At 46.1% G+C, this 18,756-nt stretch overlaps 1 protein-coding gene across 1 annotated transcript in view; it reads right to left on the bottom strand.

The window, feature by feature from the left end:
* Positions 1-17,978, bottom strand: part of LOC147665934 (eukaryotic translation initiation factor 4 gamma 1-like) — a 152,832-nt gene extending 134,854 nt beyond the window's left edge. Inside the window, exons 1-4 of the mRNA XM_086949400.1 lie at positions 17,900-17,978; positions 16,773-16,970; positions 10,420-10,560; positions 9,116-9,352 (exon numbers count right to left, since the gene is read on the bottom strand). Coding sequence (XP_086805526.1) covers positions 9,116-9,352; positions 10,420-10,560; positions 16,773-16,955 — 561 coding nt within the window. The 5' untranslated portion in view covers positions 16,956-16,970; positions 17,900-17,978. The remainder of the gene's footprint in view (positions 1-9,115; positions 9,353-10,419; positions 10,561-16,772; positions 16,971-17,899) is intronic.
* Positions 17,979-18,756: the final 778 nt, after the last annotated feature.

Here is an 18,756-nt window from a genome sequence, read left to right as displayed (position 1 = left end):
ATGACAAAGACAATAGTCCCGACATCGACACATTGCATGACAGTTAAGGATCCCGCCCTAGATGTAATTGACATACAGACACATGCTACACCAGACGAAATCAAGAAATGGACTGAACTAGGAGGGATCCAGACAGAACAGGGATGGATGACAAATGGAAAATCTACATGGTTTCTCCCTGACTCCATGGTTCAAGTTATCATTAACACAGTACATAGTCCAGCACATTTAGGAGAAAAAGCCATGTTAGACAGTATTCAAAACCTTTGGTTCAATAAACATTTACGAGCAGCAGCAAAACAGAAAGTGCGTACTTGCATGATCTGTTGTCAGTTCAACCCAGGTAAAGGCATTCCCGTAGAGCAAGGTGGATTCCATCCTCCCGATTACCCTTTTGAAGTCCTCCAGATGGATTATATCCAGATGGAACGTTGTCGAGGATTTAAGTATGTCCTCGTAGTTGTATGTGCACTTTCCCGATGGACAGAAGCATATCCAGTCCCAGATTACACTGCTCCGACCACTGCCAAGCAGCTGGTACGTGAATTCTTCCCACGGTATGGTTTGCCCCGTATCGTGTACTCAGATAACGGTCAGCCATTCTCGTCCGAACTTACGAAGCAGGTATCACTCCTGCTAGGCTACCAATGGAAATTCCACTGTGTCCGACATCCCGAGGCAGCAGGTCTCGTGGAACGTCACAATCAGACCCTGAAAATTCGTCTCGCTAAAATATGTAGAGAGAAAGGCGTAGACTGGATAGTAGCTTTACCCGTTGCACTCTTTTACATGAGAATGGTAGCTCATTCAAGAACAGGGCTATCCCCGTACGAGGTGGTCTTTGGCAGGCCACCAAATATGTGGGGGACGCCTCTGCCGAGAAAAATCACAGATATTGACTGTAATATGCTGACAGATTACCTTGCCTCCTTGATGTCTGCACTACAATCATGTCGTTCACAGGTTGCTGCAGCCTTTCCCGACAACACCGAGGTGAAGCCACACAAGATCGTTCCTGGAGAGTATGTTTTCGTAAGGAACTTCGACAGGAGGAGTCCGCTGGAGCCCCGTTGGCAGGAGCCGAAGCTTGTTTTATTGACTACAAGGACAGCACTGAAGGTGGAGGGCCGTAAGGGCTGGCTTCACTCGAGTCACGTTAAGAAATGCCATGGACTGCCGCCAGATATTGACTCCCAGCCCTGCCCTCTTCCAGAGACTAAACTCCCCCTGGTAGAGAAAACTTCTTCTCAGGAGTATAAATCAAAGTTGAGGTCTAGCAAGTCAGACAGTTTAATTGTTTAAGTCCTCCCCTAGGTGAATCGGTTAGACAAGTTTCTGACATGTACCCGTTAGACCCCAATAGAGAGAGAGATAGACAGAAACAGCTCAAGAAACGTGAATATTGTAATTCTCTCCGTAGTCACTGCATTGTGACATTATTGATTATGTTCTTTCTGAGTCTTATGATTATTGCTGCAAGTATATTGCTTCACCTATACTATCCTATTTTCACACGTGCACATTCTTCTTCAAATGACACTGTCGAGCACACTTTCAGTGAATTACCCCCTCACGAGTTATCTTACCGACTTGCGCTGCGCAACAATACATTCATTAGTATGTTACATCATTCCCATCAGACCAGCAATGCTACCAATTGTTGGATATGTGGCCGACTCCCTCCCTATCAGAAGTACAAGGGAGTTCTGCCCCTCTTTCCGTACCCGTTCACACACAATGGTTCCTGTGGTGCATGGTTTAGTTTAATAAATTCTTTAAATTCTGATTCCGTAGTTTACCAGGGCAACTGGGTATGGGGAAACCTGAACACAGTTTTGCATAAAGTATGTTTCCCTGACAAGGAGGGTCTTCCCCAAAGGACAGGGACCGATCTAGAACACGAAGTATATGGATTAGGTAATTTTACACTTAACCTCATGATTCTGAATGTTGAGTCCGAAGCCGAACCAGTCTTGCCCGCTATGTCAGTATTACCAGTAAAAGGTGAATTATGTGTCAGAAAGAATGGTTCAGTACACCTAGGTCATAGTGAATGTACCACTGTTATTGAATTCAGTGATAAAGGCAAGTCTACATTCAAAGCTTCCCGTCATTCCTATTTCATTTGTGGTCATACAGCATACATACGCTTACCTCTAGATTGGGATGGTACTTGTTACATTGCATTCCTTCTGCCACCTGTTTTCCTAGCTCCTCCTGATTATCATAGGGACTCCCATCTAGTACACGATAGACCCAAGAGAGATCTCCCGATTGTTGATTATACTGAAACAGCATGGGAGCAATACGTGGATTTCAATAAAGGTTTCTTCCCCTATTTTGGTGCTGCCTATAATAGTAAATTGATACGTAGATTGACCAGAACCCTTGAAGCTGTAGTGAATGAAACTACTTCCGCCCTAGGCAACTTAACAGAGGAGCAGTCTGCTATGCGGATTGTTGTTCTTCAAAATCGTCTTGTTCTTGACGTCATCCTGGCCGATAGGGGCGGAGCCTGTAGAGTCATCGGATCGAGTTGCTGTGTTTTCATTCCAGAAAACGCACCTTCTGTATATAGAGCCATAACCCGTCTCCACAAGATTGCAAATCAGATACACCAGAATCCAGGCACCTGGACTTGGTCCGGTTGGCTCTGGAGCGTGTTATCAGCCTGGGGATGGAAAGTCCTATCCTTCCTAGGAATAGCCCTCCTCATAGTATTCAGTTGTTGTCTATGTCTGCAGTGTGGGCCAGCGATTTGCGGCTTGTGCGCCACATCATGTATTCCCCATTCAAGTTCACATTCTAAATCCCGCCTGAAAAAGGAAGAGCAAATGATATTATATGAACAAATAGATGGACTAATGAAGATTGATATATCATGAAGGGTCCGTAGGGGACAAGGAGGGAATGAGGTAATATGAATTTTTATGGTCAATTGTGTCCCCTAACGTAGACCCCAACGGCTCCATGTATGTGCTTCAAGTACATGTATGTTCCCTCCACAACCAGCTATGAAGACGCAAATACATTTGCGTCCAACGTTAACATGTCTTCTTTCAGATCCACCATGAATGGATCGATAATTCAGTTCCTAAGTATGCCTTGCCACCGTCTTTACATGGTGCACTTTTCACGTTTTCCTGGCTCTCGCGAGCTAGGCCCTGATTTCTGCCATCGAGCCCTTTCTGCCTTCTGCCTCTGAAAGCTGCAGCCTGGATCTGTATTCATGACCCTTGCCTTACTCCCTGCGCGGCGAGCGGTGCCCGGCTCGGCCTGCTTGCCTGCCAAAACTGTATTTTGCCTTCAAGTTATCTGCTCCGCTCCTCGAAAATACATTCCTGTCTAGTGGTTTAGGTAAACATCCCCCCAGCTGCAGAGCAAAGGGCCCGGCCTTTCTGTCTCTGTGCAAGTAATTCATTGCTCCCGTTACCATGGTAGGCCCATGACCCCCTCGCATTACACGAAGACACGTAGTCGCATATGCATGCACTAGCAGTCAGTATAGAATAGCCTCTGCCCGAGAGACCTTTCCTTCTAGATAATACAGTTCCTCAAACACAAGATACCAGATATGATTTGGGATTAGGTTGTTCTGACACGCCAGACTTCTGTCTCCACATATAATGCTAAATGTCAAGTCCCCTTCACCCGCCAGTTCCACGTCAATCACACGTCATGTTGCCTGCGCGCGCATCAAGCCATATATTTCTGCTGACACTGCAGGATTCTTCTATGGATCCACCCACCTGTGACACTTTTCTGTGACGTTTCTAGCACACACCTCCGTGTACGCCCTCGTGCACGCCTTCTGTTACGCACATGTGTTCTTATCTCGTTTCTCTCAGCTGTTACGCCTTCTGTATCCATCACCATTAAATGCATTTACTATATTTATTGTACTCTGTTAATAAAGCATTGTCTATCCCTTCCTGAACCTTCGTGGTGATGGAACATGATACCTGGTTCGAACCAATTCCATTTTATGGAATAAAACCCTTATAAACTCAGATGCCACGGACTCTGCCTCTCATTTTTCGATTGAGTTATTTTATTGAACTTTACCGCATAGAAATTCAGCAGGTAAATCTTTATTTACCACAGAACACTAGGTTGAATTATTCTTTTAGGTCCTTCCATGAACGCTTTCATAGCAGAAACTCGAAATAGATCAAGTGTTCTCTGTTTTGGAGGTAAGCGGCTATTGCAGCTAGATGTAGTCGTATAGATGTATATGCCAAATTACATTGTTGTAGATGCAAGAGATAACAGATAATGTTTTGAATGGAAGCATCTAGTGGGTTGATTTTGTTATTTGTACAATAAACAACTAACTGCTTCCACTTTGCTTCATAGCATGCTCTTGTGGTAGGTCGTCTCGCCTCTTTGATGACGTTCATACAATCTGGTGGGAGATTGAGGTAGCCAAACTCTAAGACCTCAGGAGCCAGATCGCAAGATTGAGTTGATTGGGATCTGGATGCCTTATCTCTCCATGGTTCTGTGGAAGAAGTTTGGGTGAGAGGTGTAGCTTTCGATGTGGAACTACTGATAGTTCCAAGAGGGTTGTGAACCATGGTTGTCAGGCCCATGTTGGAGCAACTAGGATCATTGTGAGGGAATACTATTTCAGTTTCTGAACTACTAATGGAATGAGCGGGAGAGGCGGAAAAGCATAAGGAAATTTGTTTGCCCAGCTCATCCATAGCGTATTGCCTTTGGACAATGGCTGTGGATACCTGGAGGCAAAGTTTGGGCATTTTGCGTTGTGCTGTGTGGCGAACAAATCTATGTCTGGGTGTCCCACATTTGAAAGAATGGAAGAAGGACTTGAGGATGAAGTTCCCATTCGTGGATATGTTGCGTTTGTCGACTGAGCAGATCAGCGATCTGATTGTGTACTCCTGGGAGATGTTCAGCGAGGAGGTATATCTTTTGATGAATAGTCCATCTCATATAGTTTGCGCAAGGCGTGAAAGTTGGAGAGAGTGTGTCCTCCCTGCTTTTGAATGTGATACATTGCAGTCATATTGTCTGTATGTATTAGGACAGCTTTGCCTAGTAGCAAAAGTTGGAAAGACTTTAGTGCTAAAAAGATTGCTAGTAACTCCAGGTGATTTATGTGGAGTTGTTTCTGTCGAGGGCTCCATAAGCCCTGAACAGTTGGACTTTGTAGATGAGCACCCCAGCCGGTGAGCGATGCCTCTGTTGTTAGTACTATCTGTGGAACCGGGTTGAGGAACGGCTGCCCTCTGGAAAGATTTTGTGCATTCCACCACAGCAGAGAGCGATGTGTGCGGCGTCCACCAACACCAGATCTGTCAGCTGACCTAGAACATGGTTCCACCAATGTGCTAAGCATTCCTGCAAGGAACACATCTGGAGTCTTGCATAAGGGATGATGAGGATGCAAGAAGCCATCATCCGGATTAACTGCATAAACACTCAAGCTGGCCAAGTGTTGAGGCTGAAATTGTAATATTAGAGCCTGCATGGAGTGAATCCTGCCTGGATTGGGGTATGCTAGAGCTTTTGAGGTGTCTAGAGTAGCCCCTAGATACTATTGGATGGTTGAAGGTGAGACTTGTCGAGGATTAATGTGAAACCTAAGTCATGAAGTAGATGTATAGTTGTGTGTGTGCTGCACACAATTGTTGTGGGATTTGGCCTTTATGAGCCAGTCATCCAGATAAGGGAACACATGAATGTGTTGCCTTCTTAAATGAGCCGCTACCTCTGCGAGGCATTTGGTGAAGACTCTGGAAGCCGTGGTTGCTCAGAATGGAAGGACTTTGAACTGATAATGTTGTCCGTCCACCATGATCCTGAGATACCTTCTGTGAGAAGGGTAAATAGGAATATGATAGTAGGCATTCTTTAGATCCAGAGTGGAGAGGAAGTCGCCTTGTTGAAGTAGTGGGAGCACCTGTTGGAGAGTGACCATGTGGAAGTGGTCTGATTGAATGTAGAGGTTTAGGGGTCAGAGGTCTAATATTGGCCTGAGAGACTTACTTTTTTGGAATCAGAAAGTAGAGAGAATACACCCCTGTGCCCTGTTGGGGTAAGGGGACTGGTTCCATTGCATTTTTGTGTAGTAGAGAGAGAATGTCATGTTTGAGGAGAGTCAAATGTTCTGTGGACATTGGACAGTGTTTGGGAGGAATGTGTGGGGGAGTGGACGTGAGTTCCAGGCAGTAACCATACTGGATCATTTGTTTCACCCACCTGTCTGTGCTGATGGAATTCCAGACAGGTAGGTACTGTGAAAGGCATCCACTGACAGGTGTGGAGTGGTCGGGGGGAAGCGAAGGGAAGTCACTGCTTGGTGGTAAGGGAGCTGCGGTGTTATTACCCCGGCCTCTGCCCTTGTAGTTGTTACACCTGTAACCTCCCATAAAGTATCCTTTGGAAAAGGAACTCTGATTGGGGCTTTTGTAAGATGAGGATGGGTGCTCTGGTGTGTTGGTTTTTGAGCCAGCTCTATAAAAGGAGCGTTGAATGGAACCTCTAGAAGAATATAACTGCAAGACTCCCATAGACTTTGCAGTTTCTGTGTCCTTTTTCATCTTTTCTAAAGATGTGTCCACTGTAGGGCCAAAGTGGTGCTCTTGGTCGAAGGGCTGATTAAGGATACTGGTTTGCACCTCTAGTTTAAATCCCAATATCCTGAGCCAAGCATGCCTACATAACAATACGCTAGTATTGACTGCGCGGGACGCGGTGTAAGTGACGTCTAGAGCACATTTGATTGATGTGTTCGTGATTAATTTGCCTTCCCGTATGAGGTCATTGGCCTTTTCTTTGTATTGCTCTGGTAGGTGTTGAATGAGTATCTCTAGCTCATCATAGTGAGCCCCATCATATCTTGCCAAGAGAGCTTGTGTATTGGCTATTTTCCAATAGTTTGCAGCTTGAGACGCCATACGTTTGCCTGATGCGTCTAATAATTTGAATTCTTTATCTGGGGGCTGGCCGTCACTTGAACCATGAGAGTTGGCCCTTTTACGTGAATTAGCCACTACCAGGGAATTCAAAGGAAGCTGACCCTTAATGTATATGAGGTCACTGGGAGCAGCTTTGTATTTCTTGTCTATCCTTGGGTTAAGAACCCTAGTCCTAATAGGGTCCTTAAACACTTCTGTTGCATATCTAATCAGCCATTTTAACATTGGTAGGACGTGTGAGGTTTTCGTGGCTGAGCAAGAGTCTCTAAGAGAAAATCCTCCTCTACAGGGTCAGAATGTAGATTTACTCCAAGATATGTTGCGGCCCTATTGATTAGTTAGGCAAAACCTATATTATCGTCTGGCGGGGATGGCTTAGAGGGATAAAAATCTAGATCTGTTAAGTCAGGATCTGAGTTATAGTCCCATCCATGGATCTGGCTCCTGTGGGGGATCATCATTGTCATCATTGTCTTGTGGGATTATGTTATCATCCCCTTGTCCGTCCCCATCTCCATTATCACTATCCTCTGGTTGTGAGAGTGGAAAAGTGTGTTCTGGAGGGTGTACAGGAGAGATAAGTAAATTGGGATCAATAGAGGGAGGAGGAGGTGTAGGGGGTGGAGAGGTATTAGTGCCCATGTCGATTCTTTTAGCCGGAACCAGTGAATTCTGTAAATGGTCCGGTTTCCTTTTTGTAGGTTGCTTGGAGAGAATATGACCAATGGATATAAATTGTTTTCTGGTTTGGGTCCGGGAAAAAAAGTTCTTTGGAGCCGGTGTTCTTTTTCGGTGCCGAAGATTTCTCCCTATGAGGAGTCTTAGATTGTTTAGGCATAGGGATAGTGTCCGGGTTAGAAGCCTTTTCTGGTTCTAAAGACTTCGGTGTCGGTTGTTTTGGCTTCGGAGTCTTTTGCTTCGATGGTTTAGGCGTCAAAGGTTTTTCCCTGGATTGTTTCGGTTCCGGCGTTTTCAGTGTCAAAGTTTTTCCTTTTTGCTTCCGCTCAGAGGGTTTGTCCTTCAAGCTGTTTCGGCGCCGGAGGGTTTTCCGGTGCCGATGGAGGAAGGCATGGCATATCGGTGGCCTTGGACTTCGGTGCTGAAGGTGGTTTTTCGGTACCGGAGTGTGGTTGGCTCGAGCCCGAGCTGGAAGGCTTGTCTTTGCTTTTCATAGCCGAGCCCGAGGGCAGGGCATCTGAAATATTCAACTGGTGTGGACCTGGGCCTTGTGGCGAAGGTGTTACCAGAGCCTTTGGTATGGGCTTGGGTGGGGCAGGGGTCTCAGTACTCACGGCCTGCTGAGGTGACTTTGTCCTCGACGTCGGAGTCATCTGCTTGGGAGACTGAGACCTGTTCCTCCTGGGCTAGTTCCGGAATGTTGTCGGGCCTGGATGGAAGATGTCCGGAATGGAGCCGCTTCCTCTGGACATTTCGTGGCATCAAGCCAGACGATCAGGAATGGTCTTCTTAGACTAGAAAGATAGAAAAAGTCATACAGATATCCTCTTGATGCTCCAGAGAGAGGCAGACATTACACACTGGTTGTAGGTCCGAGTGTGGGAATTTAGCACCACACTGGGGACATTTCTTAAAGGGAGTGCAATCCATCGACTTTTGTCAGAATCGGCGTGGGTAGGCCCAACGGCCAGCATCAAAGTTTATCGAAGTTTTTTCGATTGTAGAAGATGCGCGTCGAGAAAGGGAAACGAGATCGAGACAATACTGTCGAGTGGTAGGTGATTGCGCGTCGAAGGGGGGTTTCGATAATGACACTGACCCGGAGCGCAGCAAGTCACATCCGAACCCGATGGCGGGAAAAAACAAGCTGGGGATGAAGTTGATGCCCATGCACACTGTCACCATAAGAAGGAGTCAACTATCTCATGACTAACAAACACTTCTTCGACAAAAACAAACTGCAAACATCCATGCCCAACACCAGATGGCGATCTATGCTATACAATCTACAGCTCGTACGCCTAAAACATACTGATCTATAAATAAAAAATTACAACTGCTGAGCGACTCACACCTTACATGCGAAAATGAGTGATCTCTGGGTACCCACACTTGAGATCAGTATATAGTGCTTTGGAGCACTCAAAGTGGTGGTACGATGGCTGCACTGTATTGTGAGGGAATGGATGTGTGCACAGTAGTACAGGCCATACCTTACTCTTGCAAGTGTCCAGGTCCTTGCCAATGGAAGACAAAAGCCAGCACAGGCGCTCCAGCGAATCTCCGTCCTTTTTCTTGAAAAGCTTGACCACACAGTCATGCATGATGCTCTCTTCCAACATCTTTTGCTTGAACAGCTCCCCAGTCAACTTGATGTTACCCAAATGCCGCCTCCTAGACTGGTCTCGTGACAGCTCCAGCTCTTCCTTAAGGCGTATCTTTTCCTCAGGCTTCGAAGGAAAGGGGTCAGGGTTACTTATCTTTCTTTTTCTAACAAGGTATTTGACATAATGCAGGGTTCATTCTGAGGTGCAAAGAACAGAAAATATTTTTTTAAAGTTTAAGAATGATCTTTACCCTGAGGGGCTGTGTGAGATCCAGCTGACATTATCTCTGAAAACAGGATTTCAGTGAGGGAAATTGACATATATTAGGGACAGTGGTAGACATCACACTGTTAAGTGGCTATTTACAATACACATTTCTTTTCTTTTTGCATTGCACAATTACACATATGTACATCTATTTCACATATTAAAAATGTAAGGCACGGGGAGATGAAGTGATTAACCTAGAATGACAAAATGTTTGTCAAGGGTTGATGTTGGGATTATTTCTCAAATCTCCAGGATCAAGGTCTGCAACCTACTACTAAAACACATCCCCTACCCTGGTCACACCTGCAAAGTTTAAAAAGTTAGGCACCTATAACAACAGATCTCCAGCATTGGTATATTTCATAGGTTCATGCCAAGACTATTGTTAGTTGATTATTCCAAGCATGACATGCTTTGAAATATCCAGTTATGGCAAGGACCCCATATACAAGGGTTGCCTGTCAACCAGAGCCATAGCATTTACTTCAGCTTGTTGCAGGATAGAAGATCTGGTTATCTTCCTTGGGGTGCAACAGGGGTGGACTGGCGGCACAGTGCTTTGTGGCTATTCACGGGTGCTGAATCTGTCAATGTCAGGCTAAATCTTATGTTTGGCCATGAATTCAGGATCTAAGTACAGGACGCCGTGGGACTCAGTGGCTATAAACTATTTGAATAATTTCTTTAAAATGAAATATGCAAATGAGCTTCTTTCAGGTGTGGCGTGGTCCAAGTCATGCCAGTCGTGCAGGTGTAAATCACAACTATAACAGGAGTAAGACACAGCTACTTATAAAACAAAGCATTGTGAATCAGGAACAAGATCTGAATGTTAGAAAGTAGAGAGTGCGGGAAGTCCATAGACATGTTGGGCAACGGAGAGGGTGACCACCCAAGTGGGGAAGAGAAGACTACCTTACCGTGCCAGCTGCATCCATCTCCTCCTCCTTCTTTCTAAACATCTCGGTATCATCTCTTTCAAATTCCACCTGGCAACGGTTCAGCAGCACCTTGCGGAAGGTTACAGTTTTTGCAGGATTTTCTGCTGCAGGGACCGTAAGCTAGAAACAATAAACACCACACCATCATTAAATGAACTCTGCTTATAGGCATGTGGCTTAATAATCTCATCGCTTAATCATACACATTTCTGAAAGAAAGATTGTGGAATGATGTTGATTTGCCCCTGAGGTACAACAAGCATCAATGGTATGACTTACCGACCTCAAAGAAATTTACACTCTTAGTTAGTGTCTCTTTGATTACCTTTGGGCGCCTTATGCAATGGAACAAATGACAGTCACAGTCGACTGCATTCAGTTTCTGATAATGACAAGCCATTCCAAACTAGTGGGCAACAGACAGATTTCAGAGAGTGTTATGACTGATCAAAAGAGTAGTATGCATGTGAACCCCAAGCAAACAACCCAATGTACTCTATAGAGGTCCTGAAATTCACAAAGGGGCACATGCATCAAGCTATTTACCCTTTGCAACCGGGAAATAGCCTTTTGGGAGGCATCAACCCCAAAGGCATTTGCAAAATAGGAAATCGCTATTTTTTCGATTTCCCACTTTGCAAATGCAGTTAGGGAATCGCAATTTGCGTACCCTAAATCTCATGCAAGAAGCATCCTCAGAATGCGACTTTATATTAAGGAATCACAATTGCCATCAACTTCAAGTTGATGGTAATTTGCAATTCCTTAGAAAAATGCAAAAAATTGCATTTTTTAAGTGCCATGTGGCGCATACACATACCCTTAGGGCATGTGTGTGAGCCACATGTGCACACATACCATTTTGGGGGGTACATCAGGCTGGCCTTTTGGGCCCCGTAGCACCCTTGAAATTGCAGTCACAATTTTCGATTAACTATTTGGTAATCGCAAATTGCGAATGCTATCCCATTCATTCCAATGGGCCTCATGAATGGGAAGGCATTGCCTAATAGCGAATCACAATTTGTGATACGCTATTAGGGAATGTGTAGGAATCGCAATTTCGTTTGCGATTCCTACATGCATGAGGCATTGCGATTCCTAAATAGTGATTCCTTAAAAATCGCTATTAAGGAATCACAATTCCTTATTTTGATGCATGTGCCCCACAGTTTGGTAATGGGGCAGAACAACTGTGACACCAGCAGTTCAATACTATGGACTTAGAGGCATATTTAGGACCCCCTTGCACCGCTGTAGTGTCACTTTATCTGACGTCATATCATATCTATAAGGTCAGACATTGCCACTTTGCATGGCTTTGTATGGCTTCACAGATATGGAGCAAGGCAAAGCAGCGGAAGTCGCTGTGTTTTGCTTTACTCTGCGCTAGGGAGGTGCTCCATGGGCGTTGCAGTTGGTGTTTCCAATAAACACCCACAGATTTTGACAATTCCCCATAACGAGGAGAAATAACTTTTGCAGCACACATACATACAAAGAGGAAAAAAACTCCGATGGTTGTTTTCGAGCAGGAAGATGACCCTTCCTGGACCAAAACAATCCATCAGACAACACAGGCATCCTTGCACCATGGTACAAGGGTGCCTGCGTTGGCGCTAGGCTGCCAAAATGGCACCAGCCCAGGGGAAAATGACAGGAATGCACCATATTATATAATTGCGGTGCATTCCTGCCCTTTTACTTTGACGTAGGGCAAGGTGACTTTGATGCACGGCCTTGCACCAAAACCCTGTAAATGAGGCCCGTAATCTTTGGGGATAAATTAAGAATAGATTTAAATTACAGAAATGACAAAGGGGAAAGGGTTTCTCAATTCATTTAAATTCAAATGTTGCTATTAGCAGGGTGCTGCATTACCTAATAAAACCCATTTTGCCCCTTATCAAAGATTAGTATGCAAACATATCCCCTCATAAGGTGGTGGTTCACCAACCTATTCTGGTCAAAACATGGTACGTAAGGTTATCCCCCATCAGAACATAGCATGCAAATGTATCCACAGTCAGGCAGTGCAACTCAAATGAATCCTCCAATCAGAGTTACATGCAAGCTTATTTTGAGAAAGAGCCATCTTTCTTGCATTGGTATGCCCCCACTTTTTGCTGAATCGCTGATGTGCTTTGACTGAGTGTGCCCTGGGCTCCTGCCAATCAGGTGCCCAGGGCCTGTGTTCCTTCCCTAAAACTGTGTTAAAACTCAAACCCAATTGGCATCTCTGATCACCTGTCAGTCCCTGGTAAATGGTACCCTAGGTACCCAGGGCATGGTGGCCAGAGAAGACCCCTAAGGGCTGCAGCACTTATTGTGCCACCCTTTGGGACCCTGCACTCTGACACACACACACACACTACCTTTGCAGTCTGAGTGGCCTGGTGCAGAACTAAACAAAGAGTTGACATGGCACACATCGCTGTGTGCCATGCCCACAAACCCACTGCCCTGGCATACATAAGTCACCCCCTAGCTGGGTGCCCTATGCCAGTGGTGTGGGCACAGGTGCATGAGCCCTGTACCCCTACAGTACCCAGGGCCATTACTGGGCACTGTAAGTGCAGTGATGCCATTAAGAGTATATGGTGTTGGGAGGTTGTCATTACGAACTCCACAGCACCATAATGGCTACACTGAAGACTGACAAGTTTGATATCAAACTTCTCAGCACTTTAAACCCACACTGATGCCAGTGTGGGATTTAATGTAAAATGCACTATAGAGGGCATCTTAGTGATGCCCCCTGAAACCTAACCTGCAATCCATGTCTTGTCTGAGAGGCTGCCTAGGCTGCCACACAGCAGACATCTTGCTGGACCCCTGGGTGGAGATCCCCCGCTCTCCTGGGCCTGCAACAATGCACCTCCTGGGCGAGGTGCTAGGTCTCCTCCCCCAGGATGGGCAGGGGGAAGCTTCAAAGGCATGCCGCCTTTATGAGGTTCTCCAGACCACTTACTATACTCAGCAACTGTCCCCCACCAGTTCTGACCCGCACTCTGGTGGGAAGACGAGTGGGAGAGGCAAGGTGAAGCACAACTCCGGGCTCCGGCCATCTTGAGAGTGGGGAGCCCTGCCCAATCAGAGATAGGCTTCTGCCCCCCTCCCAGGAGCATGATAGGGGGTGTACTCACCCCAGGACAGGGACCTATTGGTCCCTGCCCTTCCCCTACCTTTAGTATTTAGGGGCACCCTGACCTTCCTTCCTTAGATCCCGATTTCGAAACAAGAAATAAGAAAGAAGACCAAGAAGAAGACGACCTGCCGTGCAGCTGCTAACAAGAGGACGACACCAACTGACTTGGCCCCAGCCGTACGGGCCTCTTGATCCTTGAACCTGCTCCTGCTAAATCCCAGCGTCTCCTGCGGACAGCAACCTTGAGAAACCCGGAGGACCTGCCTGCCTTGACCCACTTAGAGACTGGGACTCCCAGGAGCAGTGGTTCTGCTTAAACAACAATACCCCTGGTGCCAGCGAATCCAGCCCACTCTGCACCCGCCGAGCCCGGCCTGTGCCAGAGTGGACAAAGACCCTGAGGACGTCCCCCCGGTTATTCTGACCTGGAATCCAGTGCCCACTGACCCTTCTCGATGACCCAGATGATGCCTGCAGCTTCAGAACCATGACGACTAGCAGAGGGTAAGATTTCCCGACGCCAAAAGACACCCCTGCACCCGGCGTCCCCGGCCCCTTGTGCCCAACTTATGGGTGCCTACCTATCCTGCAAGATCCCAACTTACCCCTTGAAGTGTTGGTCGCTCCAGAAGATCGTCCCTCCCTGAGCCTGCAGCCTTTGTAACACGTTCCAAGAGCTCCATTGAATAACATTGAGCGCCTGTCGGCTCTAAAGCACCCTGCGCCCAGCCGCCCGAGGGCCCCTTGCAGTGCATCCTTTGTCCTAATCTACTTCCCCATTTGACCTGAGCAAGCGACCAGGAGCCCAGCTCCCACAGCTGCGTGGCCTGCTTACCAGCAGCCACCAACCGAAGGCCCCCTGCCTCTCATTAGATAACTTTGGGCCTAACTACCTCTGCACCCGGCTGCCCCTGTTCCGCTGAGGGTGTACCAACTGTACCTACCTGACCCTGGGAGACCAATGAGTCTATGCCCAGAACCTTAACTCTGCCAGTCAAGTACTTACCTAAAAGCAGATAACTCACTTTTCTTCCATAGGCTAGCATTGACTAGTTTCACTTGGAAATTCTTCTAAGTGTGGAGTTTTGGAACTTTAAAATATTCATCTAAAATCAGCCGAACAACGAATTCCGATTTACTCACCTGTTATCAGGGGCGACCTCAGTGCTGCATCTTTTAGCCCAGTACTGACCCTGAAAAGTAATTTTAACCATACTTACCAGTAACTTGAATTTCCTCCAGTAGGATATCATTGCCTGCTCTTTGCTGAAAAAGTTTCTAAGTGTCGATTTTTGAAACTTACAAATATTCTTTTAAAATCGTGCCAACGATAAAAACATAATTACTTGCCTGTTTTAGATAGATAGATGTCCCAGTGCTGAACCTAGGAGTCCAGCACTGGATTACAAAAGTAACGCGATCGAACTTTACCTGCAAACTGAATTTCCTTCCCTAGGATAATATTGGTAATTTCACCCCGAAATGTTCCTAAGTGTCAACTTTTAAAATACAATAATATTCCTTAAAAATCACTTTTACTTAACTGTTTACAGCACATGTCCCGTGACTGAATCTAGGATCCAGTCCTGTGGTTAGAAAAGTAATCTAAAAAGTAACTAATTGCATTTAACTAGAAATTCCCATTGAGCTCAATGTTGCATTGTGTTTGAATTTGTGTTGCCTATTGCAACAAACTGTAACTATTGTATTCAAAGAGTCTATTGCCTATTTGAAAAGTATTTACCTAAAGTAATCCATTCTGAGAAAGTATATTTTGATACCTATTGTTGGTTCTAAAATAAAACCCTATAGATTTTTTATACAAACCATTGGCCTACAATTCAGTTCTTGAGTGTGTGAAACCTTTTGCTGACTAAGGGGCCTATTACGATGGCGGATTTCCCGCATCCAACGGGCCGGCGGAAGCCACCGCCGGCCCGGAGGATGCGAGAAATCCGCCGCAGAGGCTTGAAAGACCCACCGCCAAATTAGGATGGCTGGTGGGTTTTACAATCTGTCCTCCGCTTTTCCGCCGCGGTCGCCTTCCGACCGCGGCGGAAAAGCATTAACATGGCTGGCGGTGTCTATCAGACACCGCCATCCATATTAGGATGGAGTACAAAGTATACTTTTCCACGGCGGCTTTTCCGCCATGGAAAAGCATACGGAGCTTCACTTCGGGGGCCCGTTGCGGGCCCCCTGGGTGAAGGGAGGGTGGGAGGTGCACATGGGGGTACCTATGGTACCCCCCTGCATTTGCATGGACAAAGCGGCAGGCACCGCGCGGTGCCTGCTGCTTTGTGCACGCAAATGCCGTGCATGCATTTTTAACATTGCGGCGGGTGCAGCTTGAAGCTGCACCCGCCGCTATGCTAAAGATTGAGGATGTGACCGCCAGGGTGGGGGTCACATCCTAATTGCACAGGAGGGAACTCCGCAGGCAATGCGGAGGTTCCCTCCTACTCTATGGTGGCAGACGGACTCAGGTCCTTCCGCCATCATAATCGGGCCCATAGTGTGTATAACAAATGCTTTACACTGTCCTCTGATACTGCCTTATTGCTCGACCAAGCTACCACTTTAGAGAGTAAGGTTACATCTAACTTTAACCTCTGCCAAACCTCTGGGGACTGGGGACTCTGTACACACTGTACTTTACTTTGGTCCAGTATATACAGAGTCACTTTCTTACACTTATCATCCCATCAAAATGTAGGAAATAACTGGATAGCCTATCAAAGGGCACCACATGAAATAACGCCCAGTCAGAGTGTGGCCATCAACTCATTTGGAAGGATAACGAATTCCTCTATCAAAGCGCAGCACGTACATTTATTCTGCATTAGAGAGACTCCCATAAACTTCTTCCGCGATCACAGAGCAATAGACTACGTATTGTTAACTTATAGTCAATTAGTAAACACAAAGGGACCTCATTCCCCCATCAACCTGCAGCATGTGAATTCATCCTCATCTGAAAATAGCACTCAAGCTTATCTCATTCAGAGAGTTCCACAGGAAATTATCCTTGCACAATGTCATGTGAATTAAACATCATCCGATAGCCGACAAATACATGCCCCTTGCAGACAACGGCACATTGAAATACCCCTATTAGAGAGGTGTTTTAACATGTTCATATTGGACAGTAGCACATCAACAAATTCCCAGCCCATAAACTTACCCCCATCATGCAGCGGCACATCCTTGCATACACATTCGATAAATTTGGCTTAGAGACAACCTTCTCAATGATCAAGTCAACGACCCCCTTCAGTTGATCCTCTGATTCAATAGGAAGAGAACAGACCTCCATGAGCAGCTGCTTGAACTGGTGTGGGGTCAATCTGCTGAGAATATTGTCCATCCTATAAAGGAGATCCTGTCAAGAATTGAACGAAATATTGATAAATGGATTATTTTCCCATCCAAGCCATTCATGTGCCATGTGGCACCCACCTATGTCCACAAGAGGCAGCCAAAAGAAAGCACCTGTCCTAAGAGTAGTCTTACATCAATAACAGTGCCTTCAAGGCTAAGCACTTACTTCTAACAATAGCATTGTCAACACTGCTTCAATCTGAGAAATCCACACGCTGAGATCTAAACACCTTTATCTGAGGAATAACTGCATGCCGATCTTAAGTTAGATTTTGCTACTATATTCCTGGTATCACCCATGTCCAAAATGTGCCATAGTCCCACTGTTAGAAATGGGGGTCTCTAGTTGGCAGAGGTAGGTGCCTTTGAACAAATAGGGACCCTTCCTTCTAGTCAGGGTAAAGGGGATACACACTTTAGATAACCCCTGCTCAACCCATTGGTAGCTTGGCACGAGCAGACAGGCTTATCCCAAAGGCAATGTGTAAAGTATTTGTACCAACACTCACAGTAACACAGTGAAACACCACAAATGGACACCACACAAGTTATTTATAAAAATATAAATATCTTTATCTGATTAGGCAAGATCAAAATGACATGAAACCAACATACATAATTAATCCTTCCTTTAGAAATGTTCTTTGGAATGCTCTTGTAAAAATACATGAACTTGTAGAGTCAGTATGGCTGCGAACTCTGTTTCCAACGTGTGGAAAGTCACTTTAAAAATGTGCTCCTTTCAACATTGGCCACTTATCTCTTGTTCACAGGGCCTCTCCCACCCTTCGATCGGGTTTAGGCCAATTACGTCATTCACAGCCGAAATGCTGCCTCAAAGGTTGCGTTTTTGACAACAATATGCCCCCGCTGTACTTGTAGCCAAAATGCTGCCTCGCACAGACAACAGCGCGACTGGGGGCGTATTACCTGGGGATGCTCTCGCGTTGGCGTTCACTTCCAGGCGATCCTTGACGGGAGTCCTTCTCCTCCGGCTATGATGCGTCGGCAAGGACTGGACTTCCTTCTGAGCGGCCCTCCGCTTTACGTAGTGGTGGCGTGGATGCAGGAGTCCCGGTTGCTAGGCGACCCTCCGTCTCCGCTCCAGCTGAAACACAGCTCCTCTCCTCAGTGAACCCGGCTTCGGGCAGTTGGCTCGAGTAGCGGTGGTGAAACAAAAGCAAGCATGCAGCCCTTCTGAGAATCGGGGGCCGGCGATGATGAAATACCGGCCCTCAGTGCTTCTCTCTGGTCACGGGCCGGCGGCGGTGATAAACGCAGCACTCTCTGTGCTTTTTGAGAGCAGATAGGCGTCAAGCAAAGCAGGCTTCACGGTGGTTCACCAGCAATGTCCTGGGGGCACACAATTATCCCCAGAGGCAAGAGAGAAAGCGGAGCACGGTGCAGGAGGTGCAAGCTTCAGGATCTCTTGAGAAACTTTTGTATCCCTGAGTTTCTCTAGTTTAAAAGCTTTATTAAGTAGAAATATACAACGTAAAACATCATTACAGAAGTAAAAGATATTGAAGGAAAATAGGGCATCAATAAATGAAAACAGTAGTGCTACAAACCCCAAAAAGGGGAAAAGAACTATACCAATAAACAAAGCTTTTATGGGTATTTTAACATAGGGGGGGAGGATGGGGAGAAGAGAAGGGGAAAAAGGCAACATAGAATACAAAATCAATACATATGGTTACCAATTTACGGTGAAAAAGAAGGGAGGACCATAAAATTATTCAGGGAACATGTCTGGAAAGGTAATCAGTTAAAGGTAACCATAATAC

Source organism: Lissotriton vulgaris, unplaced genomic scaffold, assembly GCF_964263255.1.
Source record: "Lissotriton vulgaris unplaced genomic scaffold, aLisVul1.2 SCAFFOLD_3690, whole genome shotgun sequence".
Taxonomy (NCBI): domain Eukaryota; kingdom Metazoa; phylum Chordata; class Amphibia; order Caudata; family Salamandridae; genus Lissotriton; species Lissotriton vulgaris.
This window is presented reverse-complemented; position numbering and strand designations above follow the sequence as displayed.